Source organism: Misgurnus anguillicaudatus, chromosome 24, assembly GCF_027580225.2.
Source record: "Misgurnus anguillicaudatus chromosome 24, ASM2758022v2, whole genome shotgun sequence".
NCBI classification, from domain to species: Eukaryota; Metazoa; Chordata; class Actinopteri; order Cypriniformes; family Cobitidae; genus Misgurnus; species Misgurnus anguillicaudatus.
The window spans coordinates 21,095,328-21,122,159 of record NC_073360.2 but is presented as its reverse complement, the minus strand read 5'-3'; the positions used below and the strand labels follow the sequence as shown (position 1 = coordinate 21,122,159).

Sequence of the window (26,832 nt, the reverse complement as noted above, 5' to 3'; positions counted from 1 at the left end):
ACTGTTAAATGCGGTAGGCTTTGTCCTTTTTTATTAAATAGCAAATAAAAAGAATCTGTTGCACTAATTTAAAGGTCACCTAATATGAGAAATGTACTTTTAGATGTTATTTGAGTTTAACTGTGTGTCGACTGTGTGTGTACACAACCATCGGGAAATTACGGGAATTCTTTTTAAATTCCCGTAAAACCTAAACAGTATCATGGGAAAAGCTGTTGGCGTTTTCTGAGCAAACTGACGTCACTCTGTGCAGGCTCCGCCCACAATCATCCAAAGAACACAGTTAGGTCATAATTACTATTTTGATCCTTTTATTTACATAATTCATTAATGCACATTAGGGTTGCCGCGGTGACAGAATTTTCCCACCGGTTAATCAGTGCGTCACAAACCCGGTGATCCCGGTATCACCGGGTGGGAGGGGCTTATAAATGCACATGCAGGCGTGCACATTTTACTTTGACGTTTGAATTATGCAACTGTTTAAATGCAGTGCTTGCGTACGCTGCGTTAAATCGCGTATGAATTTGCTTGCAATGCGAGTGCAACAGCTGGTAATTAAGTGCTTGAGTCAATGTGCGCAGGTAATTCTCACAGAACCCACCAGTCCCAAGCAGAGCAACCTGCTACTTCTCCATAAAGCACTGCTTGAATGATGGGTTTATTATTTTTCTGGATGAAAAACACAACAACAAAACGATCTCGCTTATATTAAACATCATATATGTATATTATAACAAAAACAAGTAAGCACGCGGCTTCTGCCATCGTCTGGTCAGTCAGCCTGGCTCGCTCTCGTTACAGAAATAAATGAAATCTGACACCTGCTGCTCTGTGACGTGACGCGCGTTCAGCTCCGCTGAATTCAGGCAGCAGACACATTCAGTTGTTAGTGTGTTTGCTCTCTCTAACGAAATTAAATGATTTAATTACACGAAAATATCAAAAAGACGGTGTCGCGGTGGGCAAGTGATCTAACCGGGGAGAGGCTGAAGCACCGGTTATCACCGTTTCACCGACTATCGCGGCAAGCCTAATGCACATTCACAATAAGGTACAGTAATGCTGTATGTTTTCGGAATAGATAACAGTGAAGAGGGAGGGAAGCAGATCAGATATACTGATTTGTGCTGCCGTTGACAAGTTATCCCGTTAATTAAGAGAAAACATTTGCATAAAAAACGTGTTTCTGTTAAATTTTTATATTAATCTGCAATACCGCGATTATCCATTAGATGGATAATGACTTTATGAAAAAGCTGAAGCCAAAACGTTATTTACTACTTTTAAACTCTGTGTATGTTGTGATAATCATTCCGAATCTAATCTCTAAAAAACCTTCACAAAAATGCAATTATTTCAGCTTTTTGCTAAAAATGTTTTTTTAAGAAAAATACCCATATTTAAGAGTTTATGAGGAGAGAAAAAATATATAGATAGGATGAAATGTTCTGTTCTTTCATTTGATATATTTGTATGTTTATATATTTTTAGAAGAAATTCTAAAAAAATGCTGGCAGGCAACTTTTCAAAAAATGGCTGGCGGGAATGAGTTAAGATGCTACAATATGCCTCTGATGGTTGCAAGTGTCAGAACAAGAGGCTAAACCTCCGGTGGACCAAAACGTGTTTTGATCATAAAATGCATTTTGGTTTTATTGTATATTTATTTGATTCAATTCGGACAAAAACAAACCCAAAACAGCTCTAAAACTTTTTATGTTCCCAAATAGAGTAGAATGTGTGATAAATTAATGGTTAAAAAAACTAATTAACAAATTACCTAAAGGTACACGGATCGAAGCAGCAGCTCATTTGCATTTAAAGTGACGCATACAAAAACAACACTACTTCCTGCACACCCAAAAATGAGCCTTTTCAATGTGGTAAAATAAATGATCTATAGGGTTTTTGGATCTGAAACTTCACAGGCACATTCTGGAGACACCTGAGACTAATATTACATACTAAAAAACTGCCATATTAGGTGACCTTTAACTCTTTCCCCGCCATTGACGAGTTATCTCGTCAATTAACGGAAAACATTTCCCTGGCAATGACGCTTCCCTGACAAGTTGTTATGGTAATCTGTAATTCCACTATTATCCACTAGTAGGCCAATTTTAAAAAAAACTGAAGCAAAAACATATTCAACAACAGTTTAAAATCTGTGTATGTTTATTATTTCACCTTTTGCTCAAAATTTGGTATTTTTGAAGAAACCTTCCAATATTTAAGAGGTTATAAAAAGAGAACAAATGAAGATAGGATGAAACTATTTTACAGTTTTGTTTGTTTGAAAGCAGAGGGTCTTTTCTTTCATTTGATATATTTGTATGTTTATATTTTTATAGATGAAAATTTTCCTGGAAGGCAATTTGTAAAACTTTTGTGAAAATCACAAAAAATGCTGGCGGCAACTTTAAAAAAGAAAAAGGCTGGCGGGGAATGAGTTAAAGGAATAGTTAATCCATAAATAAAATAACAAGGGCACTATAGACCCCTTAATCGCCCACTTTAAAATGTCATCTTGATGTGTTTTTGGCTGACAGAATAGAAGGAACAGCACTTTTGGTTCAAAACTAAAGTTTTACCGGATCACGACAGACATTCCTTCACAGAAATCAAGACGACAATTGAATGCGGTATGGTGGCGTACAGACTGGACGGAGACGATCATAAACAATTCTTGTGTTTGCAGTGCACCCTTTCATATCAGGTAAAATAATCTATGCATATGCTGGTGTGTTGGTTTTATCTAGTACAAATCAGCAAGTTTCTGTTTTATAGGTGAAAAGTCGCCAACCGCGCTATTGTTTAGCTTAAATGTTAAATAAACATACACCGATAGATGTGTGTGCCATCCTTTGAATGGTCTCTTAAAATAATCCACATTGCTAATCATAGTTATCCCAGCGATAGGTTACAGACAATAAGCCTTGACAAAATACCCCAAACCACCAGAAAATAATTCATATGTTGTCTAGGAAATATCCAAAACCTGGTTAAAATCGCGAGAGTTAATTTACAAAAATAGCGGAATCAGTGACTGTACATATTCGGACAGTTCCTAAACTTCTTTTGCATCCATGTTTAATAAATCTCTCCTAAAACGTGCTAGCTTACGCTTGTAAACATTGCCTCCACTGCTCTTTTTGCCTCCAGCTAAGCCCTGCCCACCCGGAGACGGTGCAATGTTTACAAACTTTTAAGGGGTCTATATACAGTAATTGTATGGAATAAAGCATGCAAGATTATGGGAAAAAATTTAAAATTTTCAAATTCACAATTTTCATTTTTTGGTCAACTATATAAAGGGAAATAGAGGAAATGAACACAACTGAAGCACATGGTATGTTGGATAACTGAATGCATATTAATAATTCAAATAACCTTTCACTTCAAAATGCCTTTAAAGGTCTGCACTGAATCGACAGTGCAAAGGTTAATAGAGCACTTTCACTTCAAAAAGCCTTGTATTCAATTAGAAAGCATCCTGCACATTTTACTCTAAATATTTTTAAGCGCACAAACACTTATAGTTGCTAATTAAATCATTGAACTTTCAAGTCGCTAAGGAAAGTTGTAAATATGTAAAATTATTCATCTTTATACAGGAACAGGACCACAGAATTAACATGCAATGACAGATGATTTACCCCTAATTATACTTTTTTCCAAAATGTCTATTTATTTCACTTGCTACTGTATTTGTAATGTCCTGTGTAACTCCCTCATATGTTCAGAAAACCCAATAACAGCTTTTCCACTAATGCTGTTTTCCACTAATGTTTGAATTCAGCTAACAAATCCATTACAGACAGGTTCATTTTAAACAACGCAATATATACTCCCGAATTAAACAATTAGACCAGAAGGGTCAACAACCATCTATTAACTATTCTAAACCAACATTCTGCCACAGCATATTCATCTAAATCTAACCAGTAATGCACTATCCATTAGCTTTCAATACTTTCTCACATGATGTAATAAGTGGTGCTTACAGCTCACGAGTTTTAAAACTAGAAAAGTGGTGTACAGAGTGAACCCACAACTATTGACAGGGAAATGAAAAGGCTCGGTGCCAAGGGCCGGTGGTTCGGTGTAGGCCGTTGCCAAATATGTCAGGGGGCTTTTTGTAGGACATTTGAGGGTTATTCATTATTTAGCCCTTGTGGTTAAAAGATTGATGAGGAACATGCTTTCGTCTCTCGCCTTAAGAGTCTAAAGGGTCCTAAGAACAGAACTGTGAATTATTCAAGAGAGAGAGAGAGAGAAAGTAGATGTTTGTACATGGGTCCTGTAGCATCCAACAAGTCTGCAGAGGGCCCTCTGGCCCTACAGTTTGGCCCCACTCCAAATGGTACTCACCGTCTACTGGATGCTAATCCCAAAGGTAAAGGATGAGTTATTCAAAAGTTCAATGGTAAAAAGCAGGGATCGGTTTCAGGGAAATGCTTCTGGGTAGGGTAACTCAATAGGGAACATGCTCGGCTTGTAAAAGCATGCAGTCTGCCGAATGCATACATTAAATCTGTGACTTTGTGCATACAAAGGAAAAACTTATGATGTTAGTTGTCAAGCCCGGAAGTGTGATGCAGTATCAATTAGAAACTTATTTGTTGGTTTTAAATAAAGAATAATAATACACATTCTGTATTATGGTTGGATAAGGTGTGTACTGTATACTGCATCATCTTCCTGTACGGAGCAAATTCAAAACCATGTTAAAATAAGTTCAAACTCGAGTTCCTCACATTTTATTCTTTCGTTTCTGATACTTAGTCACCATGTCTTGTAAACTAGAAGTGGGAGGGAAATAAAAACAAAATAAACCAGATAGAACAATGGCTGGAGTACAGAAAAAGTCATGATGTAAAAAGTGCAGATGCTAAAAGAAAATCATTGAATGGTTGAATATTTATCATGCCCAGTGTAAAGGTTCTCACAAGAAAAGGCTGACCTTTCACTGACTTTTGCACTTCAGGCACCATTTTCAGAGTGTGAAGCGCAGTGCTATTTACTGTTATTATAATGACTGGAATACTTCTGTGCGCATAAACAAGCAAATGAACTCTGCTCTGCGCGGTGAGACGCAGGTCACTGAAAGAGATTCTGAGCATTGCAGCATGAGGCAGAATGGAGATGATTCCTCTGACTGATGAGGCCGGGTACATAAAAAAGAAGCGCCGAATTATGTGCGGCAGTTTTCCCGGCATAAATATTTTATATGTGTGAATAAGAGATGACTGAGACCGAGGTTTGCTCAATGATTACATTCTCCAAAATCTTAGTAAACATAACATTAATCCAAACTGCCTCATATCTCTTCATCTCATTTGCTTTCTTTTTTTCTCCTTTTGTTTTTTATATCTGGTCATTTACACTGAAATGTGGTCTGCATAAAATAAAGAGTTTCCCAAGGAATAAATGTTACCTGTTGATCAGATCTTCATTGTCGTCACTTTCCATCTCATCCTCGATAGCAGCCTGGAGGTCTCCGATCCTCTTGAAGGCCAGCTTGAGGTCCGCCTGGAGACTCTGGTTTGCGGCTTCCAAACTCTCAATATCCATGTCCTAAATAGACAGAATTATGCTTCTTAGCTTTGATAAGGTTGTGCACATAAACTTGGTCAATTATGGCCTCGTACACACTGCAAACTTTCGAGAGTGACAACCGCATTTAAACGCAGGAGTGAATCCCCTAAATGTTTGTTTTACGTCTCTATGGAAGAAGACTCACTCCGAAAATGTGATGATTGAGACAGAGATAACCATAGCAACGTTCTGCCGTCTCATGTGCTTATCACTCACAGCTTTGACCAAAATAATTTAACAGCGTTATGTTTTGCAATAAACCTCCGTTTTGGCGTTGTGTATTGTACGCATTTATGAGGTTGCTCCACAACGCACAGTGTTACTGTAGGTTCACACCAGATGCCAGTTCAACGATTTGCGAGAGTAGATTACATACAAAGTCAATGCAAAGACGCGATCAGACGCGTCCTCGCGTGGGGCGATGCGAATGATGCGATATGGGCGGTGCATTTGCCGTTAAAACAGATGCTATTCGCCTTAAACGCGTCTTCACCCAAGTTAATCATTATTCAACTTGAGCGAAAAATTTGCACGACACTAAGTAAAATCCCGCGAGTAATCTAGATCGAGTAACGCGATGCCCCGCGTTTGGTGTGTATTTAGCATTACATTGTTGCCAGGTCCTCGTCTTTTTTGTACTTGCATATCATTTTGACACCTAACCAATTATGGCTCTTGGCTCATGAAGCGATCAAGTTTTGGTGTTATTCAAGTGTAAAGATGCCGGTCCCAATATTTTGATCTTTGAGGTAAATCATTTGGATTTATTTTGGTTTATTTAATTGATTTTTCTTGTTCGCTGTTTTTTTCGCGCAAGATCTGACAACACTAGTCAGCAAATGCTCGTGCCTCTGTCATTTTCTGCACCGTGCATACAGAAGACTTTTTCCCCTTCAAGGCATTTATTTTTATTTTAAGAAGAGAGACCCGTCATGTCCATGATGCATGTTTAAACACTTTATTAACTACTAGTTGTTCGGTTATGTACTAACTATGCAGAGTTTCTGTAAATGCGGTTGTCACTACCTGCATTTTGCGGGAGTTAATTTGGTTGTAGAATGCGGTTGTCAGTGCCGTAAATTACTGAACTGTGTGTGTACAGAACAGGATTAACCGTTAAAAGGTGAAGTGACAACCAAATTAATATGCAGTGTGTACGGGACCAATGCACAGCCTATGATGTAGCTATGCTGTTAGTTCAACGCAAAAGTTTAAATCATGTCCTGATCCTTACAATATCCTTATATGTGATTTCATTCTTTGCATGCCATAATAGATGGATATTGATTGGACAAAAACTTGTATGAACGATATTTCTCACCATTTTTCCTGAAGATAGATAAATACATTTTAAGAGTACACCATCATAAAAATGGCTTCAAAACTAACACGCAGTGACTAAAAACCTTTTATAGGTTCTTAAAGACTTTTTCCCAGTGAAATCAAGGCCCTGTCAGACTCATCAATTACAAAGGAGGCACCCCATACTGTTAGACATGTACTATAGTCAATGTAACATTTCTTCTTTTATCACATCCTTAAGATACATCAGAAGATCACTCAAAGATCAACAGAGCAAGCGTCTCACCAGCTCATGTTTCTTACGGCTGGCCTCCGATTCCTTCTTGGCCAGCTCACCCATCTCCTCCTTGATGTCTCGAATCTGCCTTAACAAACGCTTGTTCTGCTCCTTCTCCCGGTTCTCGCTGGCGCTGCGTTGATCTCGTTCCTCGGTCAACTTCTCAAGGTTCTCCTTCAGCCTCGCCACTAGACCCTGTGAAATCAAGATGCAACAACTCAATCACTTGGCATAGTTATGGAGCACCAGTGAAGAGTGAACGGTAAGTCACTGCGTCATCTAAACTACAGTAGCAAACAATTCAATCATAAAGAGCCAACAACTAACTCACTACACATCATTCACTTCTAAAGTTTGCAGTTCTGATCTTACTGTGACTATTGTATGTGCCACTTTCTGAAAGTTTGCTTTTAAAATATGCAAGACTGTGAAACTATCCATAAGGTGTGAAACTCCAAATAACTTCAAGGCAACTTTTGTGTGATAATTCACACCTATGGTGGGTTGTGTTAAAAACACACATACAAAAATAACTTCAGATTATAAATTCAAAGGTTCTATGGATCTTCATAGTTTTGGAAAAGTTACCCCTAGAGATCACATCTCTAAGGTCTGTAGTGAGCTATACGTCCAAAAGAACAGTAATAACACTTTCAAAGCATATTTTTTTGCAGATTTTGCTTTCGGGCACGGCAGACATTTATAATTTGTGCAGTGCGCGCATTGTAATTCTGCAGGTGAAGTCATCAAGCGACTAACAGAGATGAATGATGAAGAGACCACGCTACTGGGAAATGTCACTTCAGCAAAAATAAAACAATGAAGCAAATCAAACAAATCAAGCGAAACAAAACATTCAAATAATCTGCATTAGTAAACAGAACTCATTTTAATTATACAAGCTGTGTACAATGAAAAAAAAACATGATCTTTTGCCTGAAGCAGCACAATATATTATTAAAATTCAAATTAAATGTACATATTATTTCTAAAAGGGCACTAAGAGTCTCAAGAAATGAAAAGGAACATACTCCAGTTTTAATTTGTACTGCCAAGTTTTTGTTAAAGGGTAAAATAGGCCAATTGTAATGAAGAGGAAAAGTCTGTGCATATTTGAAGAGCTCAGATGCAAATGCCACCAAATGTCAAAAAACCTAAGTGAGATAATGACATTAACCGAATGCTCTGGGCATGTACTATATGTTCATCAAACACTTTCACTTCAAATCTGCTTAATCTCGGCCTCAGGCCATTCAGAAGTACCGGTTTGCTGACAGTATCTGCTGAACGCCATGTTAATTTTTTTAACAGTCCTCTAAGTGCTAAACAGCCGTGGATCACTTTCAGACTTTGGTCCCTTATGAGTACTTGGACCTGAATACAACCTCAAAGTGGCAGCAACATGCATCACAGTGCCACCTAGTGTGTGGTTCTATTTTTTTTTATCTTTTGAATTCAGAATTCAAAAATCTTTTGAATTTAATCATTTGCAATATTTCTAGTTGCATATTCAGTGATTTTGTAACTGTTTACAATTGTCCAAAGAAGTAGTATTAAAGGATTAGTCAATTTTCTTAAAAAAATCCCAATAATTTACTCACCACCATGTCATCCAAAATGTTAATGTATTTCTTTGTTCAGTCGAGGAGAAATTATGTTTTTTGAGGAAAACATTCCAGGATTTTTCTCATTTTAATGGACTTTAATGGACCCCAACAATTAACAGTTTTAATGCAGTTTAAAATTGCATTTTCAATGGACTCTAAACGATCTCAAACGAGCATAAGGGTCTTATCTAGCGAAACAATTGTAATTTTTGCAAGAAAAATAAATCCACTTTTAAACCACAACTTCTCATCTTCCTTCAGTCGTGTGACCCGCCAGCGCGACCTCACGTAATACGTCATCACGTCAAGAGGTAACGGATGACGTATGCGAAATTACACCCCAGTGTTTACAAGTGTGGAGAAAGAAAACCATTCCGACGTTGTTGTATGTTGAATAATACTAATTAATGTTTTTGTGTCAGTTTATTGTTTAAAATGGTGCGCAAATGTGCGTTTCATATATGTAACACGTGACCTTCCTACGTCATGTCGCAATTACGTGAGGTCGCGCTGACGCGTCACAGGACCGGAGGAAGACGAGAAGTTGTGGTTTAAAAGTGCTTTTCATTGCCATAAATGATAATCGTTTCGCTAGATAAGACCCTTATGCCTCGTTTGGGATCATTTAGAAACTGCATTAAATCTGTTTAGTGTTGGGGTCCATTAAAATGATAAAAATCCTGTAATGTTTTCCTCAAAAAACATAATTTCTCCTCGATTAAACAAAGAAAGACATCAACATTTTGGATGACATGGTGGTGAGTAAATTATCTGGATTTTTTAAAGAAAATTTACTAATCCTTTAAGTTTTTTGTCAAAAATGCTTGCATGCACTTAGAGGTTTTTGCAGTGAAAGAGAGTCAAATTTGTTAAATACCAATGAAACAACTAGAGTGACATTTGTGAAAATAAGGTATTTCAATTACTGACTAATAACCTTTTCATTGCCATTAAAGAGAAATTACTGACCCTAAACACAAGAGCCTGAACAAAATGCTTATTTACAAGAAAACGTCAGAAACAATTAGAGGGTTTTACATCTTGAATTGTAATAATTATTAATTAATATTGGAGGATTAACTTAAGTAAAAAAGCTCCACTTATAACTCATAATAACATAGCATGTTTTCCTTATTTTAATTACTAATTTTTTTTATACATATGTACAAAAATACATATTTCCAAGGTTAGAGGTCTATAAAGAGGACAAGGCATGGTACAATATAGTGCGTGAAAAAGCATTAAATACTGGTGGGTGTGTAGATTAATTTCACTCCTATCCGATTCTTCAGTGCCCGAGCGCTGACCCCTCAACCCATCCAGCTCTCAGCCTGTTCAGACCACATCAGTAAGCGCATACACCCCGCCAACTCACCTCCAAGCGTTTGACCTGAGTCTTCTCAAACTCCAACTTGGTCTCCAGCTCACGAATCTTGGCCTCTTGCCGACTGACCAGAGACTTCTCCACCATGGACTGCTCTTGGAACTCCAATTGACTTTGCAAAGCCGTGAGCTGTCAAACACATTTATATACACTGAAGTCAAACACAAAGAGGAAAAACAAGTAATCGGTATTCCATTGAGATCCTAACTTGAAGGCCTGGATTTAACAGCAGAGCTTTGACTAAGTGATAAAGCTCCTATGCCACCATAGGAATCTACCAGCAGCTTTATCAGCTTTTAAACCAGTGTACTGATTTACATCGACCGTTAAGTCAAACCTAGTTCAGACAGGAACAGAGATTTAGTTACTTAGTCAGTTGCACAGAAGTCTTATCCATTATTCAAAGCCTATCTCTGTACCTCTGAATTTTTGGTTTTCATGCATACATACAGCCTTGCTTGTTTCAGAAGCAAAATATTTTGTGCTGGTAATAATAATTTTTATTGTGTACACTGGTGGCCAGATACAGTCCAGATATACCCAATTTTAAGTTAAAGGAAAACATCAAAATTTTTCAATATTTTACTATGTTCTTACCTCAACCTAGACAAATTAATACATCCCTATCTTTTATCAATGCGTGCACTACATCTTTGTACAGCTCGTCGTGAATGTGTTAGCATTTAACCTAGCCCCATTCATTCCTTAGGATCCAAACAGGGATGAATTTAGAAGCTATACAATATAGTTCATTTTTTAGCTGCTTAAAAAGTCACCACTTACTCGTGTAACTACTCATGTAACAGTCTTTAAATAGGGAAAACATGGAAGTGTTTGATGGCTTCCAAATTCCTCCGTGTTTGGATCCTAAGGAATGAATGGTGCTAGGTTAAATGCTAACACATTCACGATGCGCTGTACAAAGATTAAAGCCTTGCATTAAAAACAGATATGTATGTATTAATTCGTCTAAGTTGATGTAAGAAAAGAGTCAAATATTGAAAAACGGTGGTGTTTTCCTTTTTAAATTACTATATTATTATATAACAAATAAAGTTGAAGCTTAAATTTGTTGAGGGGGCGGAGTCAGATTTTGATCTTCTGAAAGAGTCAATTACTCGAGAGTGCATGAGTCTGATTATCTTAACATTGTAGATGTGAAGTGAATCTGTAAGACACAAATCTTCTGTATCCTCGCCTTATCTCACCTTAAGCGGAAATAAGATAAGCTCTGTACCTTAATTGTTGTTTAATTAATTGCTGTATGCCAAACTACTAAACAAACCAGCAAGATAACAGGAGCACTTAGTAAAGTGATGCTTGAATAAGATAAACTACACTTTAATTATTCAAACCACTTAAGATGTGTCCCCTGTGACCGAAAACAAGTATGTTGGCTTTGCAGACATGAATTTCTGTGTGGATGCCAGGTGTCCTCTACTCACCTTCTCCTGCACGTCCTGTTTCTCCTTCATGGCCTCCTCCAGCTGGGCCTGCAGGTCACTGATCTGGGCCAGGTTCTGTGTGGACTACACAAAAGCATGGATCACAACTGTCAGATTCTGTCTACTACTACACATATCTCACTAACTAGAACTGGGTGATTTATTGAATTTAGATATGAACAAGATAACTGTGCTGAGGATATACAATGACTCATTTCGTGAATGTTGCTAAAAATAAAGATTCACGTGCCCAGTGGCACATGTGGAAAGAGATACAGGAGTAAAGGGCGATTTATAGTCGTACGTAGGTTCTACGCCGTAGCTACGGCGTAGGGTATCCGTAGCCTGTGCGTAGCTCTGCGTAGCCTGACGCGCACCTCACAAAAAATGTAACAGCGCGTCAGATCTACGCGGACCGCAAGCGCTGTGATTGGTCCACCAGAACCCCTCCCGTCAGGTAAAAAAAACTGCGTCATAGGTATTTCCGTTTGTGACGGTGAAAACAAAGATGAGCCAAGTTGAGGAGTGATTTAACTCAAACTGCATCAAAAGTCACTGTTTATTTACTTCCATCATTGCTGGTCTTCTCAAATTATACACAACAAGTTGCTGTTTCTTCTTCGTTTGTGGGTTAACCTGCTAAGCTTCTTCTTCTTTCACGTTTGTGCTGCTACTGTGGTTACACGCGTGGATACTGCCTACCAGCGGTCGCGCGTGTGTTTGCACGTCGACGCGGACAACGACGCAAAAGTATAAATGAAAACCGACGCGGAACCTACGCCGTCGCTGCTACGCCGTAGGACCTACGCACGACTATAACGAGCCCTTAAATCATGCATTATTCCCCAAAAAGAATGCACTGTAATATGGGAATGGTTTGGTTTTCTGAAAATACTAAACAAAATACCGTCATCTGCAAGGTGTGCCAAGACAGTTCCAATAGAAATCTCTTTCATCACCTCAAGCAGCATTTACATGTGTTCATTTAATAAGCAGTAATAAAAGTGATCACTGTTGAGGTTTTTCCACTGCATAGTACAGCTCAGTACGGCTTGGTATGGCTCACTTTTGGGGCGTTTTCCCACTGTGTATAGTAGGGCTGTGCCGATACATCGCCTTCCCCATTACAAAAAACCTGCCTGAAATCGTTTCTGAATCGCAAAAAACTTAAAAACCGCAGATCATTGATTGGTCAGAGAGAATCTTCACTACCAGCGTTATTGCTAAATGCAAGATTAGCTTACCCTCGTGCGCCATTGCGCAAACCAAGAGATGTCGTCATCTTTGTCGTACGAGTCTCAAACTCAGTTTTTAGTGGTGATAAACATCCACATGCCAAGAATCAACAACACCACTTCATCAATATCCTCCATTGCGCCCCTGTGTTGTGCATTTGTTGCATTTACGATGATGTCACGACAGTAGAAGTGAGGCAACTATAAAAATAATGGGCCGTACACACCAAATGCAAATTCAATGATTTTTGCGAATAGATTACATACAAAGTCAACGCAAAGACATGAATAGACATGAACTCGCACAGGCCAATGTGAAAAACGCAAATTGGCCAGCGAGATTGTCGCAAAAATTCACCTCAAAAATATTCAACTCAAGCTAAAAATTTGCATGACACAAAGTTTAATCCTGCGAATAATCTAGGGAGGAACACGATGCTTCGTACTTGGTGTGTACACGGCATAAGTCCCACCCACTTTGAAGCGGTACCACGGTGTAGTTGAAAAACAAACCAAATTAGCCAAAGTAAAGCAAGCCGTGTCATGTGCGGGGACATGTGTTTACTGTAAAGCTAATACCAAAAAATGCAATATACAGCTTAGTAGCTCATTGTCCATTTTATCTTAAAAGCAGACTGTATTTCAAAACATGTGTGTGCATCCTATATTGTATTGCTGCATACTGTCCTGTATTGCATTACACAAATAGCATACAGTACACAGCACCTACAGTACTGAAGAAACAGGTATCGAAGATATATATAACAGCACATAACAAACCACTTAGTCTCTGACACACAAACAGTCTTATGGCCTGCTAATGACGCCGCGCAGAAAACAGCAGCGATAAATAGCATGTTAACAGAAGCGTGGGTGAAATGGAGATAGGAGAGCGAAATTGTGAGATGGTCTGAACGCACAGAGCATGAATGTGACTGATGTAAAGTGTTTCGAAACCTGTGCCACAAACGCTCCTGTAAATGAAGCATGGAGCCGGTGAAGTAAACCAAGGGGAGGATGTGTTTACTCAGGGTCTTTGGAGACACATCACTCACATCCACATCACTGCCGCAGTGCCGCGCTGTGTTTAAAACATTTCTAATGGTGATCAACCCACACGCTCGAATGTCAATCGTTCCTGTGACATCATCATCAGATGAAAAGGGAGGAATAGGAAGTGGTCCGGGTGTTATATGCACACATGCTATAAAATACACTGACGATTAATTTGAATGATGGAGGCATGTGGCAGAAAATAAATTAATTAATAAATCATATGGCAGATGTGTGTTTGTGCTGCATGAGAATACAATTCACAATTGCAAGCTAAAATGTTTCTTACGTGCATTGCAGTTGAGCATTGTGACCAAACAAATGGTTAAATTAGTCCACAAGCTTACTGCTAATGTGAACACATAAAAACAAGTAGTGAAAAAACTTCAAAAAAAAGTACCAAAAAGTACAAAGCATCAAGCGGTTATTTGAAATTATTACTAACTGTGTAGATGATGTAACACCCAATTTAGACTGCACACGAGTAGCGTGACTAAATTAGTTATGAGCCAAAACTGAAATGCTAATTATAATCGACAAGCGTATCCATGGTGATTTTTTTCATAGAAAACTAAAAGGCAATTATGGTCTTTTACACAATCACGCATCCCTACTTTTCCATAAAACATACTTTGATTTTTTTGCGCAAACAAGCTCTCAAAATAATCTTTAAAAAGGCTGTAAAGAGTCTATGTTCTTCAGATAAATGTGTTGAGAATGGAGCATGGGCCTGTGTACGTGTCTTTTGTGTACGATTGTCGACCAGGCGCAAGCAAGGGCCTAAGAGAAGGAGAGGGTTACCTGGGCAACGGCGGCTTTGTGTTTCTTCATGAGTTCGTTCATGTCCTCTTGGTCCTCCTCCATGCGAGACTGCAGGTCATTCTTCTCCCTTTGCAAACGGCTTAGCTGCTCCTCAAGCTGCAGAAGAAACAAACATTAGACCAGATTAAAATGTACAGAATTTCATGTTGAAATTAAACAATGTTAGAAAAATTTTCATCTGTCTGACATTTTGACATCCTCACTTAATTAAAGTCAAAATATTTTTGAGGTTGGAGTATTGCACACATACTGACAAAATATATAGCAGGGTGCAAACTCATAAGGGGTGAAAAAGGTGACACAAGCATTCATATATATATCACAGTTTATATATCAATTCTGATTTTATTTTATTTATTTATTTATAATTTTAAATATTATTAATTTTAGCATTTTAATTTTTAAATCAAAATTGAAACTGTTAACAATAATTAATGCACCTCAAACTAACATCTGTAATTACATAAACAAGAATCAATAAATGCTTATATACAATATATTGTTTATTTTTTTGTTCATATTTACTAATGTGAATAAATACAACGTTTTTGTAAAGTGTTACAGAAATTGTATTTCATATTATTCAGTACACATAAACAAATCATTCAAGGAATATTCAATTTTCTTAAAAGAAAAATCCAGATAATTTACTAATTTACTGTCATCCAAAATGTTGATGTCTTTCTTTGTTCAGTCGAGAAGAAATTATGTTTTTTGAGGAAAACATTGCAGGATTTTTCTCATTTTAATGGACTTTAATAGAGCCCAAAAATTAACACTTAACTCAACACGTAAGAGTTTTTTTCAACGGAGTTTCAAAGGACTATAAATGATCCCAAACGAGGCATAAGGGTCTTATCTAGCGAAACGATTGTCATTTTTGACAAGAAAAATAAAAAATATCCACTTTCAAACCACAACTTCTCGTCTTCACGCAATACGTCATGACGTCAAGAGGTCACAGAGGACAAATGCGAAACTCCACCCCAGTGTTTACAAATGTGTTGAAAGAGGACCGTTCCTACGTTGTTGTATGTCAACTGATACTAATTAATGTCTTTGTGTCAGTTTATTGTTTACAATGGTCGTTTTTATATATGTAACACGTGACCTCCCTACGTCACTACGCATTAACGTTAGGTCGCGCTGGATTGGATCTAGACGAAAAGTTGTGGTTTAAAAGAGCATATTTTTTATTTTTCTTGTCAAAAATGACAATTGTTTCGCTAGATAAGACCCTTATGCCTCGTTTGGGATCGTTTATAGTCCTTTGAAACTTCGTTGAAAAAAACTGTTAATTGTTGAGTTAAGTATTAAATGTTGGCCTCTATTAAAGTCCATTAAAATGAGACAAATCTTTCTTTTAAGAAAATGGAATATTTCTTTCAGGGTTTGTCATAGCTCTAATACAGTATGAATATGAACCCTGAACGAGCAACTCGAACATACTAATTCGACGTAAAAAGGGTAGAAAAGTGATTTAGTTAAGAGCAGTGAGAGATTTTCGCTCAGTTCTGTTTAATTAACACGAGTGACAGACAGGAGCAAAATTAGGTAACTTCCCCTTTAAGACCATAGTCCGGATCTAATGTACTGTTACACATGCGTTTTCTCTTTTTGCTGTTTACTTTCTCTTAAGACCTAAATTTTCACGTTTATGAAGATACTTGCAAAAGCCGGGAATTTTGACATGTGCTAATACAGCCGCAAAAAAGATTGCATATATAGCACTGTTGTTTGTGTTTCAACGGCTTAAAATCACTTCATTTAAAACTGGGTGCTTAAATACGTGTACAATGTTAAGCTTTTGTGACCGCGACGCGCACAGCAACGTGAAGTGGCACGTAACCTCGGATGAAAAAATACTACGAGTTAAGTGTGTGCGCTCAATCTGCAAATAAGGTAACTATGAAATGCAAAACATAAACCGCCAAACTCGCTATGCATTTGACATTTTTGCCACAATAGCTGGACATTTTATAATTTCATTTACTGCAACCCTGTTGCAGACCCCCTTCACCCCTCATTTTCAAAAACTTGAATCACAAGAATGACCTATTTTGGATCAAAAATGGCAAATTTCGCTGGAAGGTGACAAGTTTGCACCACTGATATAGCTTGATTGCACGGCAAGACACTTTAAAATGAAAGTGCCTGCCAAATCCATAAACGCGCAAATAAATACGATGTGATGAATCACATACATATGGATCCTACACTGTAAAAAATAAAAAGTTGACTCAACTTAAAATTTCAAGGCAACTTTCTGCACAGCTTTTTTGAGTTTACTCAACTCTTGGATGATGTAGTTCACCTAACTCAATTTACTGAGTAATGTCAACTTAAACCAACAAGTTGAACCAACTTAAACTGATTAGGTAATAAACAAATTTCTAACTAGTGACTAAGTTGGGTAAAGAGTAATTTAGTATATCAAAATTCAACTAATTCAGACCATTGTTTTTTTTTAATTGCTTGTTCAGATTACTCAGTTTGGCAAGTTGGGTGAACGAATTGGACAAAAACGTATATATCTTTAGTCCAGTCAACAAAATAATATTTGTTAGCTGAATGATTATGCTTTTTTTCATTCAGTAAACACAAAATAATGAATTGACACCCTTCAACAAAGAAATCTTTGTTTAAGTTACTTACTTTTCTTTGTTGAATGAACATTTAAAAGTTGGATTTTTTACAGTGTATAGGTAAGACTGTTAACGACTTTTGAAATAATGCTTGATGATATTGACTGAATTTTATATTACAGACAGGAAAAAAGACCTAATCCTGCACCTCTTATACAATGTGATGTGTGGCAAGCCACAAAGCCAAAGCTCTTAACTTCAGCCCTCATTATTGTTTTCAAACAACAAGCCTGACCCCCTAAACAGATGATTTTGCTGTCACATCCTTACTAAACAGTAGCTGCTTGAATTTCACAAACCTTTCAGAAGAAAACAGCACAGTTCCACACAATTACAGATCTACCAATTACAGAGCAACACTTGACTGCCTGCTCTATCACATAGTATCAGAGGTCTCCTATAATTACCTCAACAATACAGTGAGCTCATCTCTGAGGAAGAGAAGCGAAAAATGTAGACATCACAGGCTGCTAATGAATTTGTGAGGGTAAAAGCCGAAAATGAATTTCTTTTTTATCATGTACACACTTGAGAATCTCCACCTATTTATTTTCAGTCAAGGAAGAGACTTTTATTAACATGACAGAAATTTGTATTTCGCAGTGATCTGTTTATTAGACTGCTATTCACTCCTTTATTTCTGCAGCTCAAATTCCCATGTGTAAAAAATTATGAGTCTCAAATGAGAATAAAACAGAAATCTTTAAAATTACCACAAGCAGAAAGTGCAAATCTATAAAAAACAATTCCTTCTGAACTTTCAATCCATCTTCTACGAGCAATGAAGCAAGACCAAGTTTCCATTTAAGAAGTTCAGTAAAACAACCTTTCTTTTCTCTCTCTCTCTCTCTCTCTCTCTCTCTCTTTGTCACATATCAAAATGCAGTAATATTAAAGGTCAAACATTTTGCTTTTGTAGCATTCTAGTTTTCCCCCTAAAGTCCACTTACAATGTTATCCAGTATCTTGACTATTTGTAATCCAGTCTGTGAAAACCCAGCTAAAGTCATTTTTTTTACATAAAATCATCCTACATCATGTAAAGTACATTCTGTGAATATTACCTTGAAATCTTTAATATTGACCGAGTAAGGCCATGTCAAAGATTGAAATTAAAGTGAAATCAATAATTGAAATAAAACGTTGATGCTTTAAAATCATAATCAGATTATTATAAGATAAAACAACTTAACTTGTATAGCACACACACCTTAATATAATAATCTACAATGCATCATTAATTCGCACTAAAACGTGTACAATACATGTGTACAGTATATAGAAATACAGTACTGTGTAAAAGTCTTAGGCCACCATGCCAGAATTAGATTTGTTGTTTTTGCAATGTTATAGTGATCATATATAATTATTTCTCAGTCTCTTTAATAAAATACATCCAGAAAATACAGCAAATGTGTATGTAGTATTAAAAACTGTATAAAAATGTAAACTGATGTGTCAAGTATTTAGGGTAAACTCCCCTTTTCCTTGAGCAATAGCAGGAAACTGCAGGATCTCTTAAACCTAAATAAAATTAAATCCTAATTGTGTTTAGTGACAAGAGAGGTCACACTAAACACAGACGATGCCTATAGAAGATTTTATTTTTTTGTACATATTTCCTGTATTTTCTGTTTGTATCTTTATAAAATAAAAAAATAAATATGGATGGACATTAAAACTTCTAAAACAACAAGTCTGGAGGTGGTGGCCCAAGAATTTGCACAGTACTGTATATGTATAGTTTTTCATATATTGTGTATTTATGTATATTGTGAATGTCTGTAGAAAGTATGTGACTATGTTTAATGTGACTGGTGATGTGACAATATAAGTGATTTGATTTGAGTCACATTTTCTTTAAAAAATAAGTTGAATTCATCATAACATGATCATCGCCCAACGTCTCTCTGCATTAAGAATTATACAGTCAGTTTCTTTTACTGTACATTTAAAACATATGCAAATAATCTCAGTTATGATTGGCTATCCTCAGCGTACCATCCTAGTTCACACTTTCACTCATTAGCAAAGTACTGTAGCTGAATACACTCAATAGGTGTTGATATGTAATCATGTGCATTCATATGTTAATCCTAGTTGATGACATGAGGATTTCTGGGTGACCTATTTTTGTAGCTAGTTTCCATTAAAAGTCCATGCGGACCGAAATAAATCAAGATATTCCCCTCTTCCTGTACGGCACAGTGAGAGATTTAGGGTGTTTTCAGACCTAAAGATGGTTACTTACTGCTGTGTGTTTACCATCATTTCTTAAAATATCTTCTTTTGTGTTCATCAGAAAAAAGAAATTCATACAGGTTTAGAACAACATGAGGATGAGTAAATGATGACAGGATTTTTATTTTAAAGTGAACTATCCCTTTAAGACGTTAAGACTGCTCCTCTAAACAATTCCCAATCTAGCTTAGTCTGTAGGCCTAACTGTTGATTATTAACTGGGGTGATATTAAATCACGAATATGAAAACTGACATGTTTTTATGATCTTGGTCTCGACTCGGTCTCTACTCCTAAAGGACCTGGTCTCGACTCGAACTTGCTTCCTCAAAGACTCGGCCTTGACTCAGCCCGGCATAGGTGGCCTCGTCCCCATCACTACCAGGTTGCGAAACAAAGGCTCAGGTTTGAAAACACCCTTAAACACTTGCTGGCAGGTTTTTTTTATATCAAAGCGAAGCATCATCTGCTAATCCTCTAGTGGAAATCCATGAGCTCCCGGGAGGACGACAGACAGGTCCTTTAGCAGATCAAAGGCTGTTCATGACCACACCATTTATCATGTGCTTGCTAATCAATATGACAATATTCAGATGAGAAACCAGGATTAGCTTTACCCCCCAAAAAACAGTGTTTCGGCACGGCTGCGGCCTTTATAGAAAATTAAAAATGCTTGCCGCGCTATCCTGTCAAAACTGTCTCTTGCTTCAAAAAGCTTAAAAAACATGACGGACCAGAATAATAAAGAGAGACCAAATTATAGGCAGTTTTTAAGACAACAGCATCTGTAACATTTGGCTGCATTCATCTCTCCTGACATCATTTCATAATATGATACAGGGAGAGCACAATCATATTGCTCCGCACAAATAATACTAAATCAGTGACAGAATTATTAAAAGCTAATGTATTTTACAACAACACATCCTATTCAAATTCGAATCGGAATGGGTGGAAATCATTTCCCAGCGGTAAATAATTAAAATCCTGTCTGCAAGTGAAGGTGGATGTGTGTGTGATGGTCTCAGTCTGACTAAAAGAGAACAAATTAAATTCTTTTGAAAAGAGACAGGTTTTACACTTACCGCCTGCTTGGATTTAGATATGTCATCCATTTGGACATGGAGGTCTTCGATCTCCACTTCCATAGACTTTCGGGCTTTGACTGCAGCAGCGCATGTGAATTCAGACTCCTCAAGCTGTGAAGACCCCACACGCACACACTCATGAATAACATGTAGAGATTGTTTTACTACTGGAAATCACATCTGAGGAACTGAGATCAAACCTGGTTTTTGAGTTGGGCGATCTCTCTCTTGCTGGGAGCGTTGTTTTTCAGATGATCCAGCATGATCTGAGCATCAGCCAATAAGGCCTTTGTGCGCTTTAGGTCCTTCCTCAAACGCTTCTCTGTCTCCACATCTCTGTGGCTCACCTGAAAAAACGCAAAGATACACTCGAGCTTTAGTAGGAGCACTACAGATATTAAGTACCAATATATCAATATAACCTTTCTCAAATATTGTAGTTTCAGAGCAAAATTTGGTTTTAGCAATGCCACAGTCATGGATTAATTCCCATGGATAAACCAGCATTGGTCAACATTTCCTAATGTCACATTTTGCTAACATAGGAAATGCAGTTGCTAAACTTTGTATATAGTACACACACACACACACACACACATATATATATATACTGAAGCAGGAGGACTTATTCTCCACCTACAGTGTGGGCATAAAGGCCTAGTGTGTGTTGAGGTGTACCTGCTCTTTAGCGCTTATAAGCTTAGCTTCGAGGTCTCTTCTCTCCCTCAAGACCTTCTGTTTGTCTTCATACTCTTCCTCCAGCTGCACCTCCATCTGCTTGAGCTACGCACACACAGACACAACCAGAACAAAATGACATTATGGAGGTCTTTGTGAGGTGAGTGTGTTCAAAAGAGTCAATTGAATTATTTACTATTATTTCAGACATACAAACACGTTGGCTAAATGTGTTTTTTGACCATTCAGAGCACCTTCAAGTGTCAATAAGGAGACTCGGTCGTGAGAAGGAGGGTGATTATGGGATGTACTGCACTGTCGGTGTGATTGGTTAAGTGGAGGGGAGGTAAGGGTGAAAAATACTTGAGAAAAATAAAAAGAGGTCCTATGAATTATACATCAGAATAAGACTCAATGAGCTCGGCTTATCTACCCCTCCGCGCTGAAGATGCTCCATAAAAGCGTGCCGCCATTATCTGTGACGAAAGCTGCGCTACATGTTTACAACAACCCCGAATGAACATTTCTATTCAATGCATGGCTGAATATGTCATGTTTATTTATGTTAAAACCAAACATCTAGCCTGGGTTTTCCCATGCTGCAAATTAATTCACGCTGGAAATCTAGCATGGAAACTCTGGCCCTTTTTTGCCCCTGAAATAGGGAACCGAAGCAGTTTTGTTATTTGTTATAACACGCAAACAGACGCAAAGTTACTTTTCAATGCAGCCTTAGATAGTGTTCAAAGTAGTTTATGGTGTAGTTTAACAGCTATGGTGTTGCTTTTCAATACAATATACAGCTACCGGTTTAGTTGCATAGCTTTCAGCTGTGTGCACACGTATCGATAAAAGTTGTTGACTCTGGAATTTATGTTGCTCTACATATGTCATCTGGTATAATTGAAACGAATGGCTATGAGCTACGTACAGACGCATTTGATAAACATTCGTAGCGCCCAATAAACTGCTCTGGGCATTCGTAAACCACGCCTCAAATACGAGAAAATTAGCATAGTGGTTCCCAGACCACATCTCATTCTCTATGAGACTGGTCTGGTGTTAGCCAGGCTACCAAACATCAGCAATTTAAATGAAAAACAAACTATTATGTAACTACAGTGTAAAAATTGCTATTTTTTAGTTTAATCAACTTGAATTTACAATTCATAGTGAGAAGTTATAAAAATAAAGTAGGATTAGCTCAAGTTATTTTAACTTAAGTGCAACATGGAATTTTGTGTGTACTCATAATTCTGTTTGAATAATGCCGCAATCACACTACAGACTTTTTTATTGACTTCATATCATACACATAGACCAGAAACACAAGGTCCTGCGAAAAATAATTAGCATATAATGCATTCCAAAGTTAAACGTTTGTAAACTCTGACTATCGAATTCATATTAGGAAAGACCGATTAATCGGTTTTGCCAATTAATCGGTACCGATAGTTCATTGGTGGAACAATCAGCTATCGGCAAAAATGCATGCAGCTGTTAGCTATAGTATATTTTAACATTTAAACGAATATTTTTTAAATGAGTTTGTACAGACAAATGTCATATCTAGTTTCTCAGGGGTCTGCGTAAAACGTTTGCATGACGAAAGTCTAGTGTGACTGCGGTTTTAGGGAGTGTTGGCTGGTGATTTGCTTATACTGACTTGTGTTTAATATATAGTAACATTATGAATCTACTAAAATATAAAACTCTTTGGGTCCTCATCCGAGATCCTCATCCGAGATCTATAAATCTGCACATGACGTACAATCAGAGCCAATCAGCGAGCTTGTTACATCCACCTGGCCATAGCTAATTTGCATTTCTCATTTGACCATTTGCAAGGACCCAAAGAGTCACAGAAAAGCTAAATAGAGAGGCTAAAACGAAAAGCAAATCGAATAGCGAAAAGAATAAGGAGAACCATTGGGAAATGAAAACAGAAATGTTAAATGGAAATGCCCTTTTAAATGCCTAATTTAAACCTGTATTTGTAGATCAATTTATAAATCCAGTTATTTATTTCTCTTTTTAAATCGCTTTTTGAAATACATTTTGAAATTCCATTATTTAATTAAGAATTTATAAATGCAATTTAAAATGATTAACTTATCGAGTGTTTTATGTTGTTTTTTAAATTGTTATATTACTTTGAACTATTTATTAATAGATTAATATTTCATTTCTACGTTATTTTTATAACTCACTTTTTATTGCCTAATAAAATGTTACATGATGATTTTTTTTTAGACTTTGTCTATTTATTTATAGATTAATTAATGAATTTTTAAACAAATCTATTAATTGCAATTTTTATTGTCCAGGTAGTTATTAAATATTGAAATTCTTTATTACATTTTGCATGACTCTTGTGGTCCTCCATATAAAATAGCACAAAATATAAAAAAATCTGCATATTATTAATTTCATATTACACATTATTAATTAATATTATTAATTTCCATGTATACACTAGAAAAATAAAATAACGTATTTTTTAGCATAAAATGTAAATACTTTAGCAAAAAAATTTAAATTTACAATTCTCTTTTAATTTTTCTTAATTTTAAAACACGTCAGCATCTATGGCTATGATCATGGCAAGAGCCAGGTTTAATTGTTAACACAATAAAACAAAATAAATTGTAGAAGATTCATTTTTCTAAAAACAATAAAACTACATTTTGACTTGATTGAAATCTTTGCCAAAAGTATCAACAGAATAAAACAAGTTACTAAGAAAAACGAGTGAATACAATCAAGAAACTACAGTATGAACAGCTGAAATCATTATAGTGTATGGTACAATTGTATGGTGTCTGGTTTAATGTATCATACCTTCTTACTGCATGACTGTCTGATCTCCTCCACCTCATCATCTTTGCCCTCGATCTCCTTTGAGTGTGTCTGTCTCAGTCTCTCCATCTCCATCTCCAGACGCAACTTGGCCTGCAGGTCACAACATCAACACCACAGCGTCGTGATTCGCGTTACGTGCATACAGATGCATATGCAAAGCAGTCCAGCCGTGCGGGCCAATAAACCGTTTCTTAGTAATTATTATAATATATACAGTCTGAGAGTATTGACGGTTTCTTCATACTGACACATCAGCAGAATCTACATACATTAGCATATTATGCATGAAGGGTGAAAATTGTGTGGATGGACTGTCTGCGTTATTCCAAGCAATGATCCATTAAACATCAGCTAGCTGAATATAACGTATAACACAATCTAATAATAAAACCTAGATTCTCTTTACATGCCTGATGCTCATCAAAAAATACTAAATGTTGAGTTAGTCTAACTTGCTTGATAGTATATAGTACATACAGTAAGAAAATACTGTAAATCTTTCTGAACTGGCTTTGTTTACCTGCTCCAGCATCTGAATGGTGCCCGCCTGCTCGTCGAGCTCCTCCTCCTGATCTTTGACCTTAGCCTCAAGGTCGCGAAGCTGCTTTTTGACCTTGGCCAACGATGCCTCATCTTTCGACTCCTGCGAGTTCAGATCTTGAAGCTCCGCCTCCATCTGCTCCAGCTTCAGATTGACAGCACATATCTCCAGATCTTTATCCTAAAAAGAAGAAAGGTAAGCTTATGGGCACATGTACGTCACAGCTGGTTAAAGCCTGTGTGAATGAAATATCAAAGATGCAGACCTCCAGTTGCTGTCTGAGGCTGAACACCTCCCCGGTCAGCATGTCCTTCTCTCTGCCCAATTTCTCCCGCTGGCTCCTCTCTCTCTGCACCTCCTCCTGAGCCTGGGTTTGCTCGGAGTCAAACTTGCACAGACACAACAACTTCAGTCCTCAAACCTAAATCGGTTTAAAATAGATTTCTTATAGCAGATGAATAGATTTTTAAAAAACATATTAGGTTTTTAACAGAGTTTAAAGCAGAAGTGTGCAATTTTCGGCACCGAAGACAAAACACAGATGCAAAAATATTTACATTTAAAAATTTAGCAGATGCATTCATCCAAAGTGACTTACAGTACAGTGTATACAAAGTATACATGTTTTATCAGTGTATGTTCCCTGGGAATCGAACCCATGACCTTTCTGCTGCTATCGCAATGCTCTACCAAATGAGCTACTGTAGCTACAGAAATATAGTTTAACCATTTAAATATAACCTACCTGCTTTTTCTGTAGTAGCCAAGCATAGCAGAGCGTAGGGAAATGGTAAAACTCATCTAAGCCTTACACTGTTGAGTATGACGTATGTATTATTGGAGGGGGGGCATTAAGGGAAAGCTTTCTGATTGGGTTAACGCATAAGTGGGTGACAATGCACGGGGTGGGGGTACTTGTGGGGCAAACCAGTTCTTTCTTTTCCATTATTTCCTAGATCTCACTCTCTCTCCCCCTTTCTAAGGCCCTGTTATGATCCCGTAAATGAGTCTTATGCAACTCTCGCTGTTAATCCGAGCCCCACAGTGAGATGGAGTGTTCCTCTAAAACCCCTCCCCTCGACTAAATCTGCCCTGTGGCAGCTGGCTGATCATTACATTTAAAGTGGACTTTCACACATTCCCCCTGCAGCCTCCGCCTGTTTATTCAGCCTAGAGAGGCTTAGCTGCCCCTTCACGCATTAACCGCAAGCCCTTTGCTTACGGCCTGCCGCCCCGAGTAATGAAAGTCACACATTCAGATTTATGAAGTTATCTCACCCCGGGCAGAAGAGGAAGTGGGCAGTTCTGTGACATGCAGGTATTGGTTTAAATTTGGGACATTTTTTAAGTGGGTTATGCTACAGCAGATAGTGTTTTTTGAGTGGATACAGATGTTTCATTTACAGCTGAAACACTGAAGTTGGGGCAAATGGCTTACACTCTTTTAAACAAATGCATTTTCACTCATCCAGGCTAGTAATTGTGCATATATAGCCAAAAGTGATGTTACATATTTTAAAGCAGTGAGATTTCGCAGCAGTAGATGCTTTACAAAATCACGTCACCGAACAGGATCCAGATAACTGACTGAACGTCTCGTCACACTGTTGCTTGTTGAGGCCACGGCTGGTCAACACCAAATCAGATTAACACGGATGAGGGAGGATTTCTCGCTTGTTGCTTTATCACATTGTGCCTGGTTAGGATACCCATCACACGTGACATACGTGGGGACCCAAAGCCGACTCTACAACTTAGGATCCTCTTGACCAGGATAATGATAACCTAATACCAAACAAGGCTTTGTAAGCATGCATTTTCTGTGCTGACTCACTTGCGTTGTTTCTTCTCCAGGTCGTGGTTGCGGCTCTGTTGACCCTCCAGGTGCAGTTTGGTGTCCTGCAGCTCAGCTGTCAGTCTCTGACATTTCTTCTTCAGCTGCTGCACCACACGCTGAACTTCCTCATTGTCCGCCTGCAGGTCTGTCAGCTGCACACGCAAACAGATTATTAGTCAGTCTGTAGAGATGCATTTGTCCATCTAGATGAGATC

General features: G+C 37.5%; 1 protein-coding gene across 1 annotated transcript in view; it reads right to left on the bottom strand.

Annotated features, from left to right (window-relative positions):
• myo18ab (myosin XVIIIA b) overlaps positions 1-26,832 on the bottom strand; it is a 128,098-nt gene that overhangs the window by 9,028 nt on the left and 92,238 nt on the right. Inside the window, exons 30-41 of the mRNA XM_073862804.1 lie at positions 26,619-26,769; positions 25,046-25,173; positions 24,760-24,960; positions 24,219-24,329; positions 21,378-21,482; positions 20,900-21,046; positions 20,697-20,810; positions 14,706-14,822; positions 11,617-11,700; positions 10,163-10,300; positions 7,190-7,375; positions 5,441-5,580 (exon numbers count right to left, since the gene is read on the bottom strand). Coding sequence (XP_073718905.1) covers positions 5,441-5,580; positions 7,190-7,375; positions 10,163-10,300; positions 11,617-11,700; positions 14,706-14,822; positions 20,697-20,810; positions 20,900-21,046; positions 21,378-21,482; positions 24,219-24,329; positions 24,760-24,960; positions 25,046-25,173; positions 26,619-26,769 — 1,622 coding nt within the window. The remainder of the gene's footprint in view (positions 1-5,440; positions 5,581-7,189; positions 7,376-10,162; positions 10,301-11,616; positions 11,701-14,705; positions 14,823-20,696; positions 20,811-20,899; positions 21,047-21,377; positions 21,483-24,218; positions 24,330-24,759; positions 24,961-25,045; positions 25,174-26,618; positions 26,770-26,832) is intronic.